Raw genomic sequence first — 21168 nt, 5'->3', positions numbered from 1 at the left:
ATAATTTTTAAAAACAATTTTGCTTGTGAAGTAAAAGAATTTCATTTATGACATCATGATGCTACTAAAAAAGTTTCAGATCTTGGGAGCATTTCAGATTAAATATACTTAACCTCTATACAGATTGCTAAATGGATGTTGATGAATTAAAAATGTGAAAAGGTAAAATACAAAGAAAGCAATTACATGAAACAGGTACATCCCTCAAGACCCAGAAATATTTATACTCCTCCATATATATATATGTATGTATGTATGTATGTATGTATGTATGTATGTATGTGTGGATATATATATATATATATCACTGTGTATAGGTGCCTAGAGATGTGTATAATTTCTCATGTCCCAAAATATTTATTTTTATTTGTTTATATTTACCATCCAGTGTGTTTACTTGTAGATTTATAGGCACATTCTAGCTACCACAAATGAGGAGGATATTCTTAGTAGAGGAACCCAAAGGCACAATACATATGTGCATCTGTTCATATAAATACATAAACTCCAGGAAATGGAAAAAGAGTTTGGTTTTTTTTGTTGCTGTTTTTGTTTTCTTTTTGTTTTGTCTTGTTTGTTCATTTATCTGTCTTTGGGAGGGCAAGGGAGGACACAGAAATGGGACAAAGGATGAAAAATGCACTAGTGGTACTCACTAGATACTATATCAAAAATGAACTATACAACTTATGGGTAGGGCTGGGAAGGGAAAAATGGGAGAGAGAGAGAAGAAAGGGGTGACATTGTTGAAAAAGAAATGTACTCTTTATCTTACTTATAGCTGTAACACCTCTGTATAATAACAATAAAAATACATGGAAACTGAGATATTTACGATTATTGAAACTCAGATGCTTAAAGGAGGGTAACCACAGGCCTGAGACTCAGGAGTGTAAGGAGAGAGTACTTGATGTCTTTGATGGACACAAGGTACTGATTCGATGAGGTTAGAAAAACTGGAATTAAGGTACTACCCTAAGTAAGTGGTCTGTGGAGTTACTAGTTTGTTTGTGTATTAAAAACAACAGCCAGGCACTAGTGGCTGTAATTATAGCTACTCAGGAAGCTGAGATCTGAGGATCACAGTTCAAAGCCAGCCTGAGCAGGAAGTTTGTGAGACTTTTGTCTCCATTTAATCACAGAAAAAGCTGAAGTGGCTCTGTGGCTCAAGCCTTGAGCAAAAAGAGCCTAGTGACAGTGCCCAGGCCCAGAGTTAAAAGAAAAGTAGATATAGAACAGGAAAACAATGAACTTCCATGTACTTTGACTTTTTTGAAAGCTGCAGTTTTTCAACACTTTTTTATACCCTGTAAAAGCCTTCCAAATAGGGTTTGCTGGGCACCAGTGACTTATTCCTGCAATCCTAGCTACTTAGGAGGATTGAAGGATTGAAGTTTGATGCCAGCCTGGGCAGGAAAGATCATGAGGATACTCTTACTTCCAATTAACAATCAAAAAGTTGCAAGTGAAGCTGTGACTCAAGTTGTAGAGCATTAGCCTTTGAGCAGAAAGGCTCAGAGCACTGAGGCCTTGATTTCAAGCCTCAGGACCAAAACCGAGAGTTTTGTTTACACCAAAGGATTATATTCTTCACATTGTCCTCAGTACTAAAGTAATAAACTTTAAAAGTAAATTTCCTTTTTTTACACATCACCTTCTTCCATATTGTATTATGACTTCTATTTAACAGACTTAAAAATATAATTTTGTTGTTATTATTGTGCAGAGTGGTTAGCATTTCATAAGTCAGGTAATGAGTACATTTTTTGACAGTCACCCCTTCCTTTGCTTTCCCCCAGTTTCCCCCTTCCTGTTCCTGCCCACAAAATGCACAGTTCATTTTCCACATAGTGTCTACTGAGCACCATGACTTCATTTGTTCACTCTTCCTCTCTCCATTTCTGTGCCCTTCCTTTGCCTTACCTCTGAAAACAAAAAGCAATTATAACAAAAAACCTCAAAAGCAGAAACAAATGGCACCTCCATCACTACCACCACCAACAAAAACCTCATGTTTCCTTTTTCTTGAATTTATTCCCATAAATTGAATATTAAGTGTTCAGCAGAGTTATATGCCTTTGAGTTCCTCTCCAAAGATTATCCTCCTAAGTCTGACTGAGAAAAAACCCAGTTTAGCCTCACTTTTTGTATGTGAATGCCTAGAGACATGTATAAATTTTCACATCCAGTTGTATTTTAGATCTAGCTTCCACATAAGAGGAAAAATGCACTGTCACTGCAAGCTTGGCTTATCTCACTTAACTTGGTTTTATACCACATGCATTCATTTCCCTGCAAAAGACAAGCTTTTTCTGATGGAAGAGTAAAATTCATCAAATTTTACTCATAAGTTGTTTATATGTACCACATATTTTTGATCCACTCATCTATTGTTGGGCACCTGACCTGTTTCCATAACTTGGCTATCATGAATAATGCAGCAATGAACATAGATGTCCAAGTGTCTTTACCATTTCCTGACTTGGAATGTTTTGGTAAATGCCCAAGTGTGGTATGGCTGGGTTATAGGGAAGTTCTATATTTAGTTCTTTGAGGAACCTCCACAACGTCACCCAGAGTGATTGTAGTAGTTTACATTCCCACTAACAGTGCAATGGAGTTCCCTTTTTCCCATATCTTCACCAGCATTTGTTGTTATTCAAATTCTCAATGTTGGCCAATCTAACTGGGGTGAGATGAAATCTCAAAGTTCCAGGGGCACAACAGATTGGAGAGAGACTAGACAAATGGGACTACATCAAAACAAAAAGTTTCTGCACAGCTAAAGACATAGCTGTTAAACTAGAAAAACAGCCAACCAATTGGGAAAACATCTTCACCAGCAATGCAGCAGACAAAGGCCTAATATCCATCATCCTCAGAGAACTCAAGAAACTAACCCCTCCCAAACCTAATAAACCAATCACTAAATGGGCAAGGGAGATAAAGACAGACTTCACAGAAGAAGAAATAAAAATGGCAAAGAAACACATGAGGGAATGTTCAGCATCACTGGCAGTAAAAGAAATGCAAATGAAAACAACCCTGAAATACCACCTTAATCCATTCAGAATGGCCTATACTCTGAACTCAGACAATAAATAATGTTGGACGGAATGTGGAAAAAGAGGAACCCTACTGCACTGCTGGTGGGAATGTTAACTAGTACAACCACTCTGGAAAGCAGTCTGGAGGTTCCTCAAAAAACTCAGCATAAACATAGCCTATGATCCAGCCATACCGCTCCTAGGCATAATATAGCCTGAGCAACAGGATCCAGGATACAACAAAGACACCTGCACCCCCATGTTCATTGCTGCACTATTCACAATAGCCAAGATATGGAAACAACCCAGATGACCCACTACAGATGAATGGATCCAAAAACTGTGGTACCTGTACACAGTGGAATTCTGTACAGCCATTGGGAATGATAAAATAATGGCATTCGCAGGGAAATGGATAGGACTAGAACAAATCATGTTGAACAGACAAGCCTAGAACATAGGGACAAATGGGGCACAGTCTCCCTGATATGCGGGTGTTAGATTCAAATAACAAAGAGACATGACAAAGAAAACAGGACCCAAGATACCAATTCACAGTGAGACCAAAAAAAGGTCAGTCTTGGAAGAAAAGCACCAACAAGTAAACCCAAACACTAATTCATATGTACATAAATCAATATCCAGACTGAAAAGAGCTCCCAAGATAAGGAAGCAAAGGAATTTTTCTAAATTAGTCATAGTATTTAGAGGACCCTATATTCTTTGCCCCACATATGGTGTAGACACATGCACATCTGAGGAAAGCTGGGAGGAGGTCACAGAATGAGTGGAAATTGGGTGGGAAAAAAAATACAGTAGAGGGGGCCCGACAGCTGCAGTGGACATTGATGAGAGCAAACTAAGCAACTCAAGGGCCGCGGAGAGGAGGGAAGAAATGAGAGAAAAAAAGGATCAGATTACACTAAGCAAAAGGAAAGAAATGTACATATCACCTGACCTGGAAGGAATTGCTTTATTGTTAATAATCATAGAGTTCATGAGCATTGTAGACTAGAATGACAATGTCCATCATGGGAAAGATTAAAAACATGATTAAAGCGGGGGGGGGCGGTCAGGGAGGGAAGGTGAGAGAAAAATGAGGAAGGGGTAACAAGTATGATAAGAAATGTATATGTATTCAGTACCTTAAGTATGTTACTGTAACCCCTCTGTACATCATCTTGACAATAGGGGGCTGGGAATATGGCCTAGTGGCAACTCGTATACATGAAACCCTGGGTTCGATTCCCCAGCACCACTTATACAGAAAATGGCCAGAAGTGGCACAAAAAGAAGCCAGGGACAGTGCTCAGGCCCTGAGTTCAAGCCCCAGGACTGGCCAAAAACAAAACAAAACTCATCTTGACAATAATAAAAAAAAAAATCAGTGGATTACATTGAGGTACCATCACCAAAGCACACAGTTTTCCGTAGGGTTCACTCTCTTCCCCCTACCTCTTATACCGGAGCTTGAACTCTAGACCTTTTTTCTTTGCTTTGCCCCTCTTCAATTCTCCAATTGGTATTCTACTCTTCGAGCGACACTTCCTAGCTATTTGCTGATTAATTGTAGATAACAGAGTATGGCAAGTTGTATCTCCCAACTGACTTCAAACTGTGATTCTTAAATCTTACCCTCTCCAGTAGCTAGAATTACAGATATAAGCCACCTGTGATGGGCTCAAAGGTAACTATTGATGTTGACTTTTTATATTGGTTTTGAAATTTTACAATGACATGCATCTACCATTGAGTCATAAAGTAGTTTTTTTTTTTTGGCCAGTCCTGGGCCTTGGACTCAGGGCCTGAGCACCGTCCCTGGCTTCTTCTTGCTCAAGGTTAGCACTCTGCCACTTGAGCCACAGCGCCACTTCTGGCCATTTTCTGTATATGTGGTGCTGGGGAATCGAACCCAGGGCCTCATGTATACGAGGCAAGCACTCTTGCCACTAGGCCATATCCCCAGCCCCATAAAGTAGTTTTAGTGTCGAAATTCCTCTGTGCTGCTTCTTTCTATTCATCTTCACATTCCTGCAAAATCCTGATAACCATGTTGTGTTTTTTTTTACTAGCTTTATAGTTATGTTTTTCCCACAGTGCTGTATTGATGAAATTGTATAGGTTTAACCTTTTCAGATTGTCTTCTGTCAGTTATGTGCATTTAAGATTTTTCCATCTTTTCTCAACTAAATTCCTTCTGATTAGCAGGTGCTTCTAAAGAAGGAGGGGCTGGAGCCGTTGATGAGGATGATTTTATAAAAGCTTTTACAGATGTCCCTTCAATTCAGGTAAGACTACTGGTAATCTGCCACTCTCCATGCATATTGCCTGTGTACCTTTTAATATCATTTGTTTTATCCTTTTTCAAATTCTTTTTTCCTTCAGAGACTATGTAAGTGATATATCTGACTTATTACCAAGCTACTATTTACTGGTATAATTGAATTTTCAGATAGTTATAAATTAAGCAAAATTGAACCCATAGTGTTGAGTCACTTTCTATGGCAATGTCTAACTAACTTAAAGTCCACATTTTGTTTTTGTTTTTTTTTTGGCCAGTCCTGGGCCTTGGACTCAGGGCCTGAGCACCATCCCTGGCTTCTTCCCGCTCAAGGCTAGCACTCTGCCACCTGAGCCACAGCACCCCTTCTGGACGTTTTCCATATATGTGGTGCTGGGAAATTGAACCGAGAGCTTCATGTGTAGGAGGCAAGTGCTCTTGCCACTAGGCCATATTCCCAGCCCCACTAAAGTCCACATTTTGATTTGGATTAGGCTGACAATAGAATTTTGAAACTTTTTCACATAAAAGTATTGAATAAACATATTTGCAACTAAAAATATTATTTCTATGTCTTAAAAACACACATAAATGCTAGATTGTACATAACATTTCATATAGCCTAACTTTTTACTCAGTATTGTTTTTTTTCCACAATGTAAAATTTGTAATTTTGTTTCATTCATTTGGATTGATAAATGGGAATCTTTCATGTGAACAGACCACAGTTCATTTACTAGATTGTTTCTAATTTTTTGCTTTTTCATATTACAATCATTTTTTTACACATTTTCTTTTTTGTAGGAGTTTCTTTAGAACGTAAACATAAGAGTAGAATGGCATGGTTATAATCTTTTTTTTTATTGTCAAGGGGTTACAGGGGTTACAGTTACATTTCTTATCATACTTGTTACCCCTTCCTCATTTTTCTCCCACTTTCCCTCCCTAACCCCCCTCATTGCTTTCATCATTTTTTAATCTTCCCCATCATGGACATGATCATTCTAGTCTACAATGCTTATGAACTCTATGAACATTAACAATAAAACAATTTCAGTTTGGGTGATATGTATATTTCTTTCTGTTTGCTTAGTATAATCTGTTCCCTCTTTTTCTCTCATTTCTTCCCTCCCCCCACCCCCACCCCCACCCCACTGCCCTTGAGTTGCTTAGTTGGCTTCATCAATGTCCATTGGCAGCTGTTGGGCCCCCTCTACTGTATTTTTTTCACCCAGTTTCTGCTCATTCTGTGCCCTCCTTCCAGCTTCCCTCAGATGTGCATGTGTATACATGCATGGTTATAATCTTTAAATTTGACTAGATTTTACTCTAGGATTCTTGTACTAAACTCATATAAGAGAAGTATGATAAATCTCATTAACTCAGTTTTGCCCTCACAGATTTTTTTTTCTGACATAATGGACATGAATGCTGTTTGAATGTTCTTTTTACATTGCTTTTTTTTGGCAGGAGTGGGGTGGACAGTCCCTAGGGCTTGAACTTAGGGCGTGGACACGCCCCTGAGCTTTTTTGCTCAAGGCTATCACTCTACCACTTTGAGCCACGGCACCACTTCCAGTTTTCCAGTGGTCAATTGGAGATAAGAGTCTCACAGACTTTCCTTCCCTGTCTGGCTTTGCACTGTGATTCTCAGATCTCAGCCTCCTGAATAGCTAGCATCATAGGAATGAGCCACTGGTGCCCAGCTTACGTTGCTTTATATTTTTGTAGTCTGGTGTATACTGCATATTACTTTTTTAGCCCTGAAAGGAAAATTGTCCTTAAGCTATTTAAGATTTTAAAACAGGGCTGGGGATATGGCCTAGTGGCAAGAGTGCTTGCCTCCTATACATGAGGCCCTGGGTTCAATTCCCCAGCACCACATATACAGAAAATGGCCAGAAGTGGCGCTGTGGCTCAAGTGGCAGAGTGCTAGCCTTGAGCAAAAAGAAACCAGGGACAGTGCTCAGGCCCTGAGTCCAAGCCCCAGGACTGGCAAAAAAAAAGAAAAAAAAAAGATTTTAAAACATTGTGAGAAAGCTTTAGGAAAATTAGTAATTTAAATTTATTTTGTCTCTCTGTTAAAATATATTCTTTTTTTCTTGTTTTAAAGTATTTACTTTTAACATACCAGGTAAAACATACCCCCTTTTCTATTTTATGGGGCTTTTTGCATAAAGGGAAAGATTAGTATTATAGGAAAAATTGATAAAACTTAACTGGACCTGAGCTTTTTAAAAAAAAAAAAAAAAAGGTCAGTTTCAGGGGCTGAACTCAGGCCCTCTTACTGTCCCTTAACTTTCTTGCTTATGGCTGACATCTAAGGGCTTTTCTGCACCAGCTGGCTTCAAATCAAGGTCTTCTTATCTCAGCCACCCAAGTAGCTTATAACAAGCCACCAGCACCTAGTTTGTACTTGAACATTTTTTTTTGTTCCATATGTTCTTGTCCAAGTGGCATCATCACTGAGTCACTGAAGCCATGGTGTAGTCAACTGTATGGAGAAAGAACGCTATTTCACAATTACCCATTGCTTCCTTATAACTAACTCTTGGTCTGTGCCCCTAAATATGTTGCTTCTGAAACACTGATCGCCTCAGAAGAAACTCCTGGAAGTTCTTTTTTGAGGATCCCTCCAATTTCCTTGCCTTAAGTAAAATCTGATTATTTTTTTCTTTGGCACTCAAAAAGAGATGCTACTTCTTATTGCTGACTCATATGCCCTTAGTACTTGATAGCACCTTAATTGTACTTGCTTTCCTTATTGTGACTTGGCCTTTTCCTGCACCCATTTGTATGAGGTTCATGCTCTTTGGCCAGCTTCCCTGTCATTGTCATATACTAACATGGACAATACTTCACCATATCTAGAAATATCGAATTTGTCTATAATGAAAAAAATACTTAATCCTATGTATTTTAGTTATGTTGCCTAAAATTAGGAATTTTTAGTACATATTCAGGGAAGTTGTTGTGAGGACTAAATTATGCACTGATGGTGAAACACATGGTAAGCATATGGTAGCTGATATTATCCTAAACTGACACAATCTTGAAGGATTTATTTCCATTGGGTTGCTCTCACAGTTTAAGAACCTTCCTACCATGAGTTTAGTTATCTTTTGATGTTTGTTATTGTTTTGCTTCCCAGTCATGAAGCATCAGTCTTTTTTTTTTTGATGGAATTCACCTTTTTATTAATACACTTCCTAATTTTAGTGGGTTTTCATTATACAATTTTCACACACACATATAATGTACTTTGAATATATTTACCCTCTCAATGTTGTAGGCATCTTCTCCTTCACTTGTTCTCCTCCAACAGTCTCCTTTTATATTCATGTCAAACTTTTAAGGTCTAGATGTCACAGATGATAGAAAACATGTGGTATATGTGTATGGTATAAGCCTGACTTACTTTGATTAACATGATGATTTGCAGTTTTATGTATTTTCTTGTAAATCACAGTATTTAATTCTTCCTCATAGCTGAATAATATTCTGTTGTATGTGTGTAGTCATGGAATATATACCCCATATATCTTCTATGTGTGTGCATATATATACATATGTTATATGAATATGTACATAGAAGCATCAGTCTTCTAACAAAATTCTTCATGCTCTTCTTATAGCTACTTCCTCATGATGTCAAAGTCTCTAATCCTTGTCACATTTACTCTCAATTCATTATCTTTCTTTTCTGCTTTTCTTCTCATCTAAGTTTTGTTCCTAGAATTTCTTAAAACATTTTTTGTTTTAATTTGTTATTGTTGTTGCTGCTCCTGTGACTTGAATTCAGGGTTTGGACACTGTCCTTGACCTTTCTTGCTCAAAGCTAGTACTTTAGCACTTGAGCCATAGCTCCACTTCCAGCTTTTTTTGGTGGTTAATTGAAGATAAGAATCTCATGGACTTTCCTGCCAAGTTGGCTTAGAACTTTAGAACTGTGATCTCAGATCTCAGCCTCCTGAGTGGCTAGGATCACAGAGCAACAAGCACTTTGCATTTTGCAATTCTATAACTGGATTTTCCCAAACTTTTTAAAATTTTCTCTATTCTCATAGCCCAGAAACTCCCTTTGAGGGAGCCACATGTTGAAACACATGATTTTTAGAGGAATTCATAATTTAGAGATGGATTCTCTCAAACTTTTCTTCCCTAGCTTACTTAGGACCTCAACCGCACAGGATCTCAGCCTCTTAAGTAACTACAGCTATGGATATGAGCCTGTGCACATGCTAGCCACTCTACAGGAGTATCAAATCCCTTTATACTCTGCCTTATCTTTTATCTATAAACCCAAGTTTGACTTTCCAGACTAGGACAAACTTCCTGTTATATGTAGATTTTTATGGCCCTTTCATTCTCCTTTGTGGTACTTAGCTATTTGTAGTTTCATATTTTATGTCATTTGATTGTTAAGTGTTTTTGATTTTAGATTGTAAGGTCAATAGGCAGACTAAATCTTTCATGCCTATTTTTGCTCACCATACTCTTTCCTAATGCCCAGCATAGCATATGTGAGTATTTGTGAAGTAAATGAAGGAATAATTATACCTATTTTAAAATACTTGGATCCAGAGGAAACAAATCATGTAGGATATATCCTGGCTATACACTGTCATAAAAGAGAAGACAAACATGTCCTTTGGGCAATATTATGCAATAAGTATATGAATGTAATTTTTGAGAAACTAGGTCTCTTTTTATAAACGTGTGAACATCCATCTTGTTTTAAAATTATAAAGCTTTTGGGGCTGGGGATATGGCCTAGTGGCAAGAGTGCTTGCCCTGTATACATGAGGCCCTGGGTTCAATTCCCCAGCACCACATATATAGAAAAATGGCCAGAAGTGGTGCTGTGACTCAAGTGGCAGAGTGCTAGCCTTAAGCAAAAAGAAGCCAGGGACAGTGCTCAGGCCCTGAGTCCAAGTCCCAGGACTGGCCAAAAAAAAATAATAATAATAAAATAAAATAAAATTATAAAGCTTTTAACAGTATATTTTAGGTTGTTTATGAAAGATACGTAGCAAAAAGGGGTAACAAGGAAGTATGAATGAAAGGCACTTACTTTATCATGATTATTTTAAAAATGGAGCTACAGTGGGATATAGACTTACTACATAAAAGGTTATTTAAAACATCCAGGCATTATTTTGTTGTTCATGGCAACAAATACTATTAAAATTCTGAATGTGGGCTGGGAATATGGCCTAGTAGTAAAGTGCTTCCCCCATAAAAAATTCTGAATGTTTTCTTTAAGATTTATTCTAGTCGAGAACTTGAAGAAACATTAAATAAAATCAGGGAAATACTGTCAGATGACAAACATGACTGGGATCAGCGTGCCAATGCAGTAAGTATTTTTATTTTCTCATTCCTCGTTTCTTCTTTTCAGAGTTTCTTTTAAAGACATAGAAAATATGGTAATCCTATTGCTTTCTGAAAGATGCATTGGGCTGACAGACATTTTCTGATTTGGGTTCAATTTTTCTTTTTTACTGCCTGAGCCACTTCCAAGTTGAAAGCCCTTGTATTTGAATTGTTTGTTGACTGACCAGGCAATTATGAGTTGTAGAAGGTTTCTGAATAGTAGCTTGTCAGCACCATCTTCAAGTCATGGGAGATTTAATAGTGCAACAATTCCTTTTCCTTACAGGGTCAGTCTCTTCCAAGTATTGATATAAGGTAGCAGGAGTAGGTATTTTTCTAGGATTTTGTTTTTGGTTCCAGTGAATGTGATCAGTATTATTACCCATGATTTTTTTTTTTTTAAGGTTGCATTTCCTCGAGTTAAGAATATTTACCCTGGGCTGGGGATACAGCCTAGTGGCAAGAGTGCTTACCTCGTATACATGAGGCCTGGGTTCAATTCCTCAGCACCACATATACAGAAAATGGCCAGAAGTGGCACTGTGGCTCAAGTGGCAGAGTGCTAGCCTTGAGCAAAGAGAAGCCAGGGACAGTGCTCAGGCCCTGAGTCTAAGCCCCAGGACTGGCCAAAAAATAAAAATAAATAAATAAATAAATAAATAGATGATATTTTAAAAATTATAAAAAAAAGAATACCCTAAATTTCTTGATGAAATTTTTTATAAACATTTAAATAATGTTTGGATTAAAATAGACTATATGTCTTATTTTTAATTTTATGGATTCATCAAATTTACACAACTGGACTACATGCACTAACTGAGTACCTCCAAGTACTCAAGAATCCAGAGAGGGAACTGGGCACCAGCAGCTTTCACCTATATGCTAGCTACTCAGGAAGCTGAGATTGGAGGATTACAGTTCATAGTTATCCCAGGCAGGAATGTCTATGAAACTCTTATCTCCATTAAATTACTACAAAAAAAAATCCAGAAGTGGAGCTGTGGCTCAAGTGGTAGAGTGCCACTCTTGAGCAAAAGAAACAGCACTCAGGCCCTGAATATCCAGAGAAGGTATTCCAGTTGAAGATTACTTTTTGTTCTCAGAGATCTTCATCAGGATGATCATGAAAAAAGAAGTCTCCATTTTTATTAATTAAGCCAAACAGGTCTTTTAAACAAATAATGCTATTCACAGATTATCTTTGATCTTCTTGTTAGGAAATCTGAATACCTTAAAATGTTTAAGAATTTTTCAAATATTTTTGTTGTTTTTTGATGGACTAATATTTGAACTGAGTGTTCTTCCATTGACTCATACCAACCAGCCCGTTTTGCTTTTAGGGTATCACTTTTGCCTAGGGCTGACCTAAGGACTGTATTCCTCCTCCCTATTGGCAACTGGATTACTGAAGTACGTCACCATCACACCCAGCTTGTTGGTTAAGATTGAGTCTTGCTAACTTTTTACCTTGATCAGCCTCAAACCATGATTCTCCCATTCCCTGCCTCTTGTGTAACTGAGATTATAAGTTTGAGACGCCATACTGGATCCAAGAATATCTTTAATAGAGGCAGTGTTACTCCAAATATTGCTTTAAATGTGACTCATATTCTTCAGTTCTGAGACAAGTCTAATATAGGAAGAGCTTTGAACAGGTATCTCTAGTGATGTACCTCTAGAGAGGTACCTCTAGAGAAGCAGATAAATGTTAAAAGGAGATAAATGTTGTCAGCATAAAACATAAACTTTATACTTGAATCTCTTGTGTTACTTTTAAATTCCTATTAGAAATAGCAACTGGTTTTAGAGTATACTTTTTATGTATATGTATTCAAACATGTATAACAGGATAAAAAGATACCACTCATACCCTTATAGAAACAAATGAGATCATATAGATACATTATTTAGTAATTTTCCTTTTTTTTACTTAAATAATAACCATTCAATACACCTAATTATAGATGTCAGGTACTTAATATTTACTGAGGTATTTATTTTTTTTTAATTTTTTTTAAGGTTTTGATGCCTGAAGTCACTTTATTTTTTATTTATTTATTTATTTACTTACTTACTTATTTTTGCCAGTCCTGGGGCTTGAACTCAGGGCCTGAGCACTGTCCCTGGCTTCTTTTTGCTCAAGGCTAGCACTCTGCCTCTTGAGCCACAGCGCCACTTCTGGCCATTTTCTGTATATGTGGTGCTGAGGAATCGAACCCAGGGCTTCATGTATGGGAGGCAAACACTCTTGCCACTAGGCCATATTCCCAGCCCCTTACTGAGGTATTTATTGAGTGCAGATAAGAATGTGCATTTATTCCTTAGATTATGTGTAATTTCCTAGAGTCCCATTTGACGGATTTAGTTACTGGATTGCCTTTTCTTATTTTATTGACATTTTATTGACATTATTGACATATCTCATGTGTTACAGGTATTTTTCTCTACCCTATTATGATTTGTTTTTAGTTAATTTTGTTTAGATCTCTTCTGAAAATTCTGTTCTATTTATAATTTTCCCTCCTCTATACGCCCCAAGATTATAAATTATTCTCTCAAAAAATCTTATAATATCCATAGCAGTTTTTCCATTGATATCTTTAATTCATCTGATTCACCTGTAAAGAAATACTTTAAAATTAGGAAATCTCTAAGTTAAATCTGAGATTAAACATAATCATGGTCATGATAAATAAACTTTGTCTCTGAATATATATAAGCTTAGATGTATAGCTGTATTTTTCTGTTGAATTATGAAAGTTTATTATATATGGCTGGTGTTTATGCTTAAAAATTTAGCAGTCTCCTTCTAAAATGTGATGCTAAAAGTCTACATAAAAGGACCATTTGTTTTCCAGAGTATCATATAGACATGATGATAACTTGATAGTGAGTCTTTTTTATTTTATACATTTGCTTGTGGATGACTAAAAGTTCCAAATGTGGATGTTTAAAAAACAGGCTTCCATAGGCTGGGAATGTGGCTTAGAGGTAGAGTACTTGCCTAGCATGCATGGAGCCTTGGGTTCGATTTCTCAGTACCACATAAACAGAAAAAGCCCGAAGTGGTGCTGTGGCTCAAGTGGTAGAGTGCTAGCCTTGAGCAAAAAGAAGCCAGGGACAGTGCTCGGGCCCTGAGTCCAAGCCCCAGGACTGGCAAAAAAAAAAAGGCTTCCTAGGCTGAGAATGTGACTCAGTATGTAGTCTCAGTGTAGAACTTGCTTGATATGAATGAGGCCTTGTTTTTGACTCTTAGTACTGCAATCAAAAAAAAAGAAAAGAAAACAAAGAGAGACTTTCAATTGGTAAATTTTATGTTTTACCATAATTTTCAAAAGACAATTTGACAACTACAAACTGTACTTAATGTATACCTACATATAACTAACTCTATAATGTTCTTTTCCAGAAGGCTTTTTATGTGTTTATGTACAAGGTACATTGGTATTCTTAAGTGTCTGAATATACTTCTGTAAATAAAATGAAACATACATTTCATGTTTAAAAACAATAATGGTATAGTTCAGGTAGCTTGCTTTCTTTTGTCCTTCTACCTTTTATGTAAATATTAAAAATTCTTCTTTTAGCTTAAGAAAATCCGATCACTGCTTGTTGCTGGAGCTGCACAGTATGACTGCTTTTTCCAACATTTGCGCCTGTTGGATGGAGCACTTAAACTATCAGCTAAGGATCTTAGATCCCAGGTGGTCCGGGAAGCTTGCATTACTGTGGCGTAAGTATTTTCATTTTAGCTGAGTATTTTTTATGCATGAATTTAGTACTCATTGATTCATTGCTTATTAGGTAAAGCAGTAGCAAAATAACCTCCCCAACATGATTTGTCTCATGCATAAATATTTAATTCTTATGATTTTGTATATGTGCACACCAGTCCTGGGCTTGAACAGGACCCAGGCACTGTCCTTGACCTTTTTTTTTTTTTTTTTTGCCAGTCCTGGGCCTTGGACTCAGGGCCTGAGCACCAACCCTGGCTTCTTCCCGCTCAAGGCTAGCACTCTGCCACCTGAGCCACAGCGCCCCTTCTGGCTGTTTTCCATATATGTGGTGCTGGGGAATCAAACCAAGAGCTTCATGTGTAGGAGGCAAGCACTCTTGCCACTAGGCCATATTCCCAGCCCGTCCTTGACCTTTTTTGACCAAGGCTACTACTCTACCACATGAGTCACAGTTCCACATCTGGCTTTTTGTTGGCTAGAGATAAGACTTTTACAAACTTTCCTGCCTGGGCTGATCTTGAACTGCAGTTCTCAGATCTCAGCATTTTGGGTAGCTAGGATTATTGGCATGAGCCACCCATGCCCAGCTTCATATTTTTTTTTCAAGAAATATTTTGCCAGGCAATGGTGGCTCATACCTGTAATCATAGCTACTTGGGGCTGAGATCTGGGGGTTGTGGTTTGAAGCCAGGCTAAGCAGAAAAGTCAGTGAGACTCTTATTGCCAATTAAGAATCAAAAAAGCTGAAAGTAGAGCTGTGGCTCAAGTGGTAGAGTGCTACCCTTGAGCAAAAAAGCTCAGGGACAGTGCCCCTACCCTGAATTCAAGCCCCACAACCAACAGCCCACAAAAGGAAGGAAGGAAGGAAGGAAACATTTCATTACTCTTAAATCATCCTTAACATGCAAGGTCAAGATATTGGAATAGTTCTAAACCACATCCAATATACAAATCTACTCTAGATCCCATTTCTCCCAAGAATTTATCAAAATCAAGCTGACTTCTAGGTGTGTTACTGGCCTACCAGAGCAAAATTCACTCTCCATAAAGGCAACAGTATCAAGACATAGGAGACATCTTCCTGATTTTGATTTGAGTTTTTTACTTAAGAATTGAGGCATTGGACAATTGACCTTATATCTGGACATGGTTAAACAGGTCTGAGTCCTAGTGCCCCTTTGAATGAACAACCTGAATTTTAGAGTTCCTAAGCATGTATTTTACTTTGTTTGTTTGCTTATGTCATTTCTAGGTTTGAACTCTGTAAGCCTTTAGCTTTCAGGGCTTGCTTACTCAGCTGGCATGTTACTACTTAAGCCACACTGCCAGGCCAACTTTTTCCTAGTTTGTTTGGAAATGGAGCCTCTCAGACTTGTCTATGCAGACTGGCTTTGAACCTTGATCTTTCAAATCTCAGCCTCTTGAAGTAGCCAGGATTACAGGCATAAGCCACAAGTACTTTGCTTAACCATGTATTTTAAATAAGATGCTATCTAAATATATTGAAGTTGACCAATACTGCTAGCATTGCTAAAACTGTCAGTGAGTACAGCATGCGTTCTAAGTTTTTAACTAACTCATGTAAAGTATAGAGATTAGTTGCTTATCTACATATTTGGGAAGAAAAGATAATGTTCTTAAAAAAAAAAAAAACTCAGCTAACTGGAGATCCAATCCCCAAAATGTCAGACACTATTTTTGTGGAAAAAACTGAGGTATGATTAATAGAAATAGAGAATGCCTCAAAGAACATTGATTTGGGTAAGCTTTTGAACTTGATTATAAAATATTTTGAACTCTGTTATTGGGGCATCAAAATTGAAATATCTGATAGATCAAATCAAAAGTCATGGTAAACAGATCTAAAATTTTCCTTGGTATTAACTTAGAGTTGATAATTTGATCAGAAAACTTCTCTAAGCGCTATTGCATAGAGATAAATGGGAAAAATAAAAGAGTATTTGGACTTGCCTTTCAGGAGAAATACTTTTCTGAAAATCATCTTATCTATACTTAAGATTAAACTACTAAAAATATTTTTGTCTTCTTTTGTAGCCACCTTTCAACAGTTTTGGGAAACAAGTTTGATCATGGGGCTGAAGCCATCGTACCTACACTTTTTAATCTTGTCCCCAATAGTGCAAAAGTCATGGCAACTTCTGGATGTGCAGCAATCAGATTCATTATTCGGGTAGGTTTCCCTTCCCTTCCTCTTTTAGTACATTTAAATAAGTCATTAGTATTTTATTAAACTCCAAAGAAGAAACATCACTTTTTTCTGATAATAAAATACATAGTTGTTATGGTACATGTAGATAATATAAAGATTATAAAGCAGATATATTACAAGTAGCAATAAAAGAAACAAATTCTTAGTATTTCTTATAGTGCACATCTTGAGAATGCCTACTGCTTACCAAAAAAGAAAGAAATTCTCAGCTGGGCACCTGTGGCTCACACCTATAACCCTGGCTACTTACTCAGGAGGCTGAGATCTGAGAATCGTGATTTGACGCCAGCCAGTCAGAAAAGTCTGCAAGATCCTTACCTTATCTACAATTAACCACTCAAGAACCATAGTGGCCCTGTGGCTCAAGTGATAGAGCGTTAGCTTTGAGCACAAAGAGGCTCAGGGACAGTGCCCAGGCCCTAAGTTCAAGCCCCATGACAAAAAAATAAGATAAAATAAAATTCTCTCCCTTTAAATTCTGCTCCTCTTACCATTTTCTATCATATACTTTCTAAATTTCTATTCTATGCTAGTACAACTGTAAGTCACACAAAATTGTAAATACTGTATAGAAAATGTAAATACTGAACATGTACACATTTTGTGTTTATGCTTTAATAGTCAGTTTTTTTACTATTGAAATAGTATTTTTTTATTATTCACTCTCCATCATACCTACTCCATTTTATTTTCATAATTTAGAGGCGGCTCATTCTTTGTCAATGTTAAGACAAAAGCCTTTGCTTATTGGCTCTTAAAAAGTATATATTTTATCTGGGTGCCAGTGGCTCACACTTGAATCCTCAGGAGGCTGAGTGTGATCTGAGGATAGTGATTTGAAGCCTGATCAAGGAAGGAAAGTCCATGAGACTTATCTCTAATAACCAAAAAAGCCAGAAGTAGAACTTTGACTAAAGTAATAGAGCACTACCTTTGAGCAACACAATTCAGAGACAACACCTAGACCCTGAGTTCAAGCCCCAGGAACAGCACAAAAAAAAAAAGTGTATATTTTCATTGGTATAGTGATGCATACCTCAAATCCTAGTTCTCCAGTCTGAAGCAGGAAGATCTCAAGTTCAAGGATAACCTGGACAACATAGAAAGATCGTATCTCAAAAAAAAAAAAAACCACGTAAAATTATATATTTTATCTCATTCATGCATGCTCTTTTAATAGTTGTATTACAATTAACAAATAAGTTTTAATTGTTTCTGTAATTTAACAGTGTTTATTGATACAGTCCCATATCTCATTTTTTAATTGCTTTTGGCCATTCTTGTTTGGACTTAATGTTTTCTATGTTTTTGTTTATTTTAAAATTATTTTATTTATTGTCTAAGTGATGTTGAAAGGGGTTACAGTTTCATATGTAAGGCAGTGAGTACATTTCTTATCAAACTCGTTTATCTCCTCCCTCATTTTTCTCTGCCCCCTCCTCCCTAGTTTCTTCCCCCTGCCCCAGTTGTACAGTTGGTTTCCAGCATATTGTCTTCTAAATATTGCTGTTGCACTGGTTTGCCTTTTACCCTTTATCTTTCCATTTTAATGTTCCCCTTCCCTTCCTTAGTTCTGATTAACGAATATACAGTACCCAGGATACGAAAAAATCAGTTACAGTGACACCAGGGATAAAACCATGGGGAAGAAAGACAAAAGAAAAAGGCATAATTTCACATGGTACATTGAAAATACCAACAATGATTATTTTTATCATTACACATACAAGCATGAGCCACTATGTCAAGCTGAAAGATGTTTCTTGTGTTTACTTCAGTATCACCTAAATTCAAATTGGAGTGGTACAGAAGATTAGCATGGCCCCCTTTGCAAGGATTAGACACAAATTCATAAAGAGATGATAAAATGTTCTACATTTTTTAAAAAAACAAAAGTCTAGGTGCCGTTGCTCAAACATGAAATTGCAACTACTTCAGAGGCTGACATTAGGAAGATCACTGTTCAAGGACAGCCCAGTCAAAAAAGTGATGCCTCATCTCATTCAGTAAGCCTGACAATATGATGTGCACCTGTGCTTCATGCTTCATAGAAGGTTTTGATAAGAAGTCCAAGACTAGGACAGCCCTCAGCAAAAACTCCAAACTCTACCTGTAAAACAAAGCAAAAATGCTGGCAGTGTGACTCTCAAGTGGTAGAGTGCTTGAGCACAAGGCCCTGGGTTCAAACACCAATACTGCCAAAATTTTTAAAAGGAAGAAAAATAAATCCCTTTTATCTCCAATGCTGAAAGAAGCACTATTTGTAGACACTCTCTCCAAGTATTGTTCTACTGAAGGGAACTGTCTTTTTAGGCTCTTGTCCCTTTCTACTATGGCTCATATACAAAAGCTGACTGATATGATGGAACTATCTTGGACCAATTTGTGGCTGTTCTGAAAACCATTTTAACTTCACTGGATCTCATCACAGTTTCCTCAATTACCTACTTCTGTTTTTCCTTCTCCCTTCCATGGGTGAAAATACTCAAGGGTATAATAAATACTCTGCACACTAAGCTGTATCTCAGAGCTTGCTGCCGAGGTAACCCAGCCTCTACCATTAGCTCAGAAGGCAAATAGATTATGGCATCTAAATATGTATACTTAGATAGCCATTTTGTGCTGTATCTGTAATGAAGTTTTTAGTGTTTGCTTCACTGGAAAAGAATATAAAAGTTACTAGTAGACATAAGAAGTTTATATCTATTGAACTTGTAGTTAAATTCTAATACATATGATTTAGTTAGAATGAAATTATTGTTGGAATCACCATTTCAAAATGTATTCTCAATACTTAAGAATATTGATTCACTCTGGTTACCTGTCTTGATGTCATCCAATTATTATTTCCATCAGCAGCACCAAAGGTAATTCCAAAAGCACAATGAATTCATTCATGTCTGGTTCCTCCTTTTCCTTAAGCTCCTTTTCCTATAAACTCCATTTGCCTTGCATTTGTTATAGTTATGCATTTATTTGTCTTTGTAGTATATCCTCAGCTGTCCTTTGGGAACTATAACATGATTGCTATTACTTTAATTTGAAATCTGACTTAGAGTTTTTGTTTTGTCATAACATAGTTAAGTACTTGAATGTAAGGCACATAGAAGAAAGGACTACATAAAGTGCACACTATTTTTCATCCTTTTCTGAAACATCTTTTTCAGCATACTCATGTACCTAGGCTTATACCTTTAATAACAAGCAACTGCACATCAAAATCAGTTCCAGTGAGGAGGTGAGCTTTGAAAAATAATTTTTAATATAACTTTCACATTGCATAATGTTTAATTCTTATTTGGTATAGCAGTTGATTGTTAATTAATTCTTAAAAATGCCTTCCAAATGGGGCTGGGGATATAGCCTAGTGGCAAGAGTGCCTGCCTCGGATACACGAGGCCCTAGGTTCGATTCCCCAGCACCACATATACAGAAAACGGCCAGAAGCGGCGCTGTGGCTCAAGTGGCAGAGTGCTAGCCTTGAGCGGGAAGAAGCCAGGACAGTGCTCAGGCCCGGAGTCCAAGGCCCAGGACTGGCCAAAAAAAAAAAAAAAATGCCTTCCAAAAAAAATCCATAGTACAGTGAAAAGCACTGGCTTTAGTGGGAGCTGTTATAATTCATGTAAGAGAAATGCAAGGAGTTGGAGCATGGCTTGAGTGGTAGAGTATCTTCCTAGCTAACAAAGTTCTGAGTTCAACACCAGTATAGTTCCTCCTTCCCCCCCCAAAAAAAAATTGAAGAAGGCAGAGTTTGAAATACAACTATATTGATGATGATTGAAAGGGATTTTGTTTACTAAAATCAAAATCTATTGCATTTGTGGAAATGAGGCTTGATATGAATGGAGGAATGGTGTCAAGTGCTTTTGGTTATGAACATTGGAATCAAAGCCCCAGCATTGATATCCCAGCTTTATCACTTTGGGCAAGTTAACTATTCCTGTATTGTTTCCTAATCTGTATGATATGGACTAAAAGTACATTTGAGAAGGCAAAAATCACTTTATTTTTATAAGTTGGGCTTGATTTGACATTCATTCCATGTGGACATGTTTATGAGCTAGCTAAAACTGAACTAAAGCAAAGAGCCAGTGCTGGAGATAAGATGTGAGAATTACATAAGATGGTTAGAGCTGGGTGCAAGGTAAGATTGGCTCCTCCAGATGAGCCACTATTTAAGGGTAGGTACATAAAGGATGTTAGTAAAGAAACTAAGGTAGTGGCCAAGGAAGAAACACCTGAAGTTGAAAATTAGAGGGCTTAGGAGAAAATGGATACAAACTTGCTTTTTAAAAATCATGTATCTTAATATATAAGAAACAAAATGTAGAGCAAATATACCTATATTGTCATTTTATGTCTTTGACTATCATTCTATGTCTTCGGTGGCTAGTGCAAGTAAAATTTGTTAAATTTTATATTTACTAAACATTTTAAAGTTAAATTTATGGGAAGATCTTCAAGTTTTTTAAAACTGTTTAGCACTGAAAAAGT

At 37.1% G+C, this 21168-nt stretch overlaps 1 protein-coding gene and 1 non-coding gene across 11 annotated transcripts in view; both read left to right on the top strand.

The window, feature by feature from the left end:
- Nucleotides 1-21168, top strand: part of Clasp2 (cytoplasmic linker associated protein 2) — a 198255-nt gene that overhangs the window by 82259 nt on the left and 94828 nt on the right. For 5 of the 10 annotated variants that reach the window (XM_048348644.1, XM_048348640.1, XM_048348642.1 and 2 more), the window contains exons 9-13: nt 5256-5335; nt 10595-10687; nt 14295-14440; nt 16500-16635; nt 19842-19912. In XM_048348644.1, coding sequence (XP_048204601.1) covers nt 5256-5335; nt 10595-10687; nt 14295-14440; nt 16500-16635; nt 19842-19912 — 526 coding nt within the window. Of the gene's footprint in view, nt 1-5252; nt 5336-10594; nt 10688-14294; nt 14441-16499; nt 16636-19841; nt 19913-21168 lie in introns of all 10 variants that reach the window. The other 5 variants (XM_048348643.1, XM_048348639.1, XM_048348641.1 and 2 more) reach the window with 1 other exon arrangement.
- On the top strand, nt 18440-18548 carry LOC125353998. Its single transcript, XR_007211393.1, has one exon. It is a non-coding gene; the product is annotated as a U6 spliceosomal RNA (small nuclear RNA).

This window comes from Perognathus longimembris, chromosome 6 (assembly GCF_023159225.1).
Source record: "Perognathus longimembris pacificus isolate PPM17 chromosome 6, ASM2315922v1, whole genome shotgun sequence".
Lineage (NCBI taxonomy): Eukaryota > Metazoa > Chordata > Mammalia > Rodentia > Heteromyidae > Perognathus > Perognathus longimembris.
This window is presented reverse-complemented; position numbering and strand designations above follow the sequence as displayed.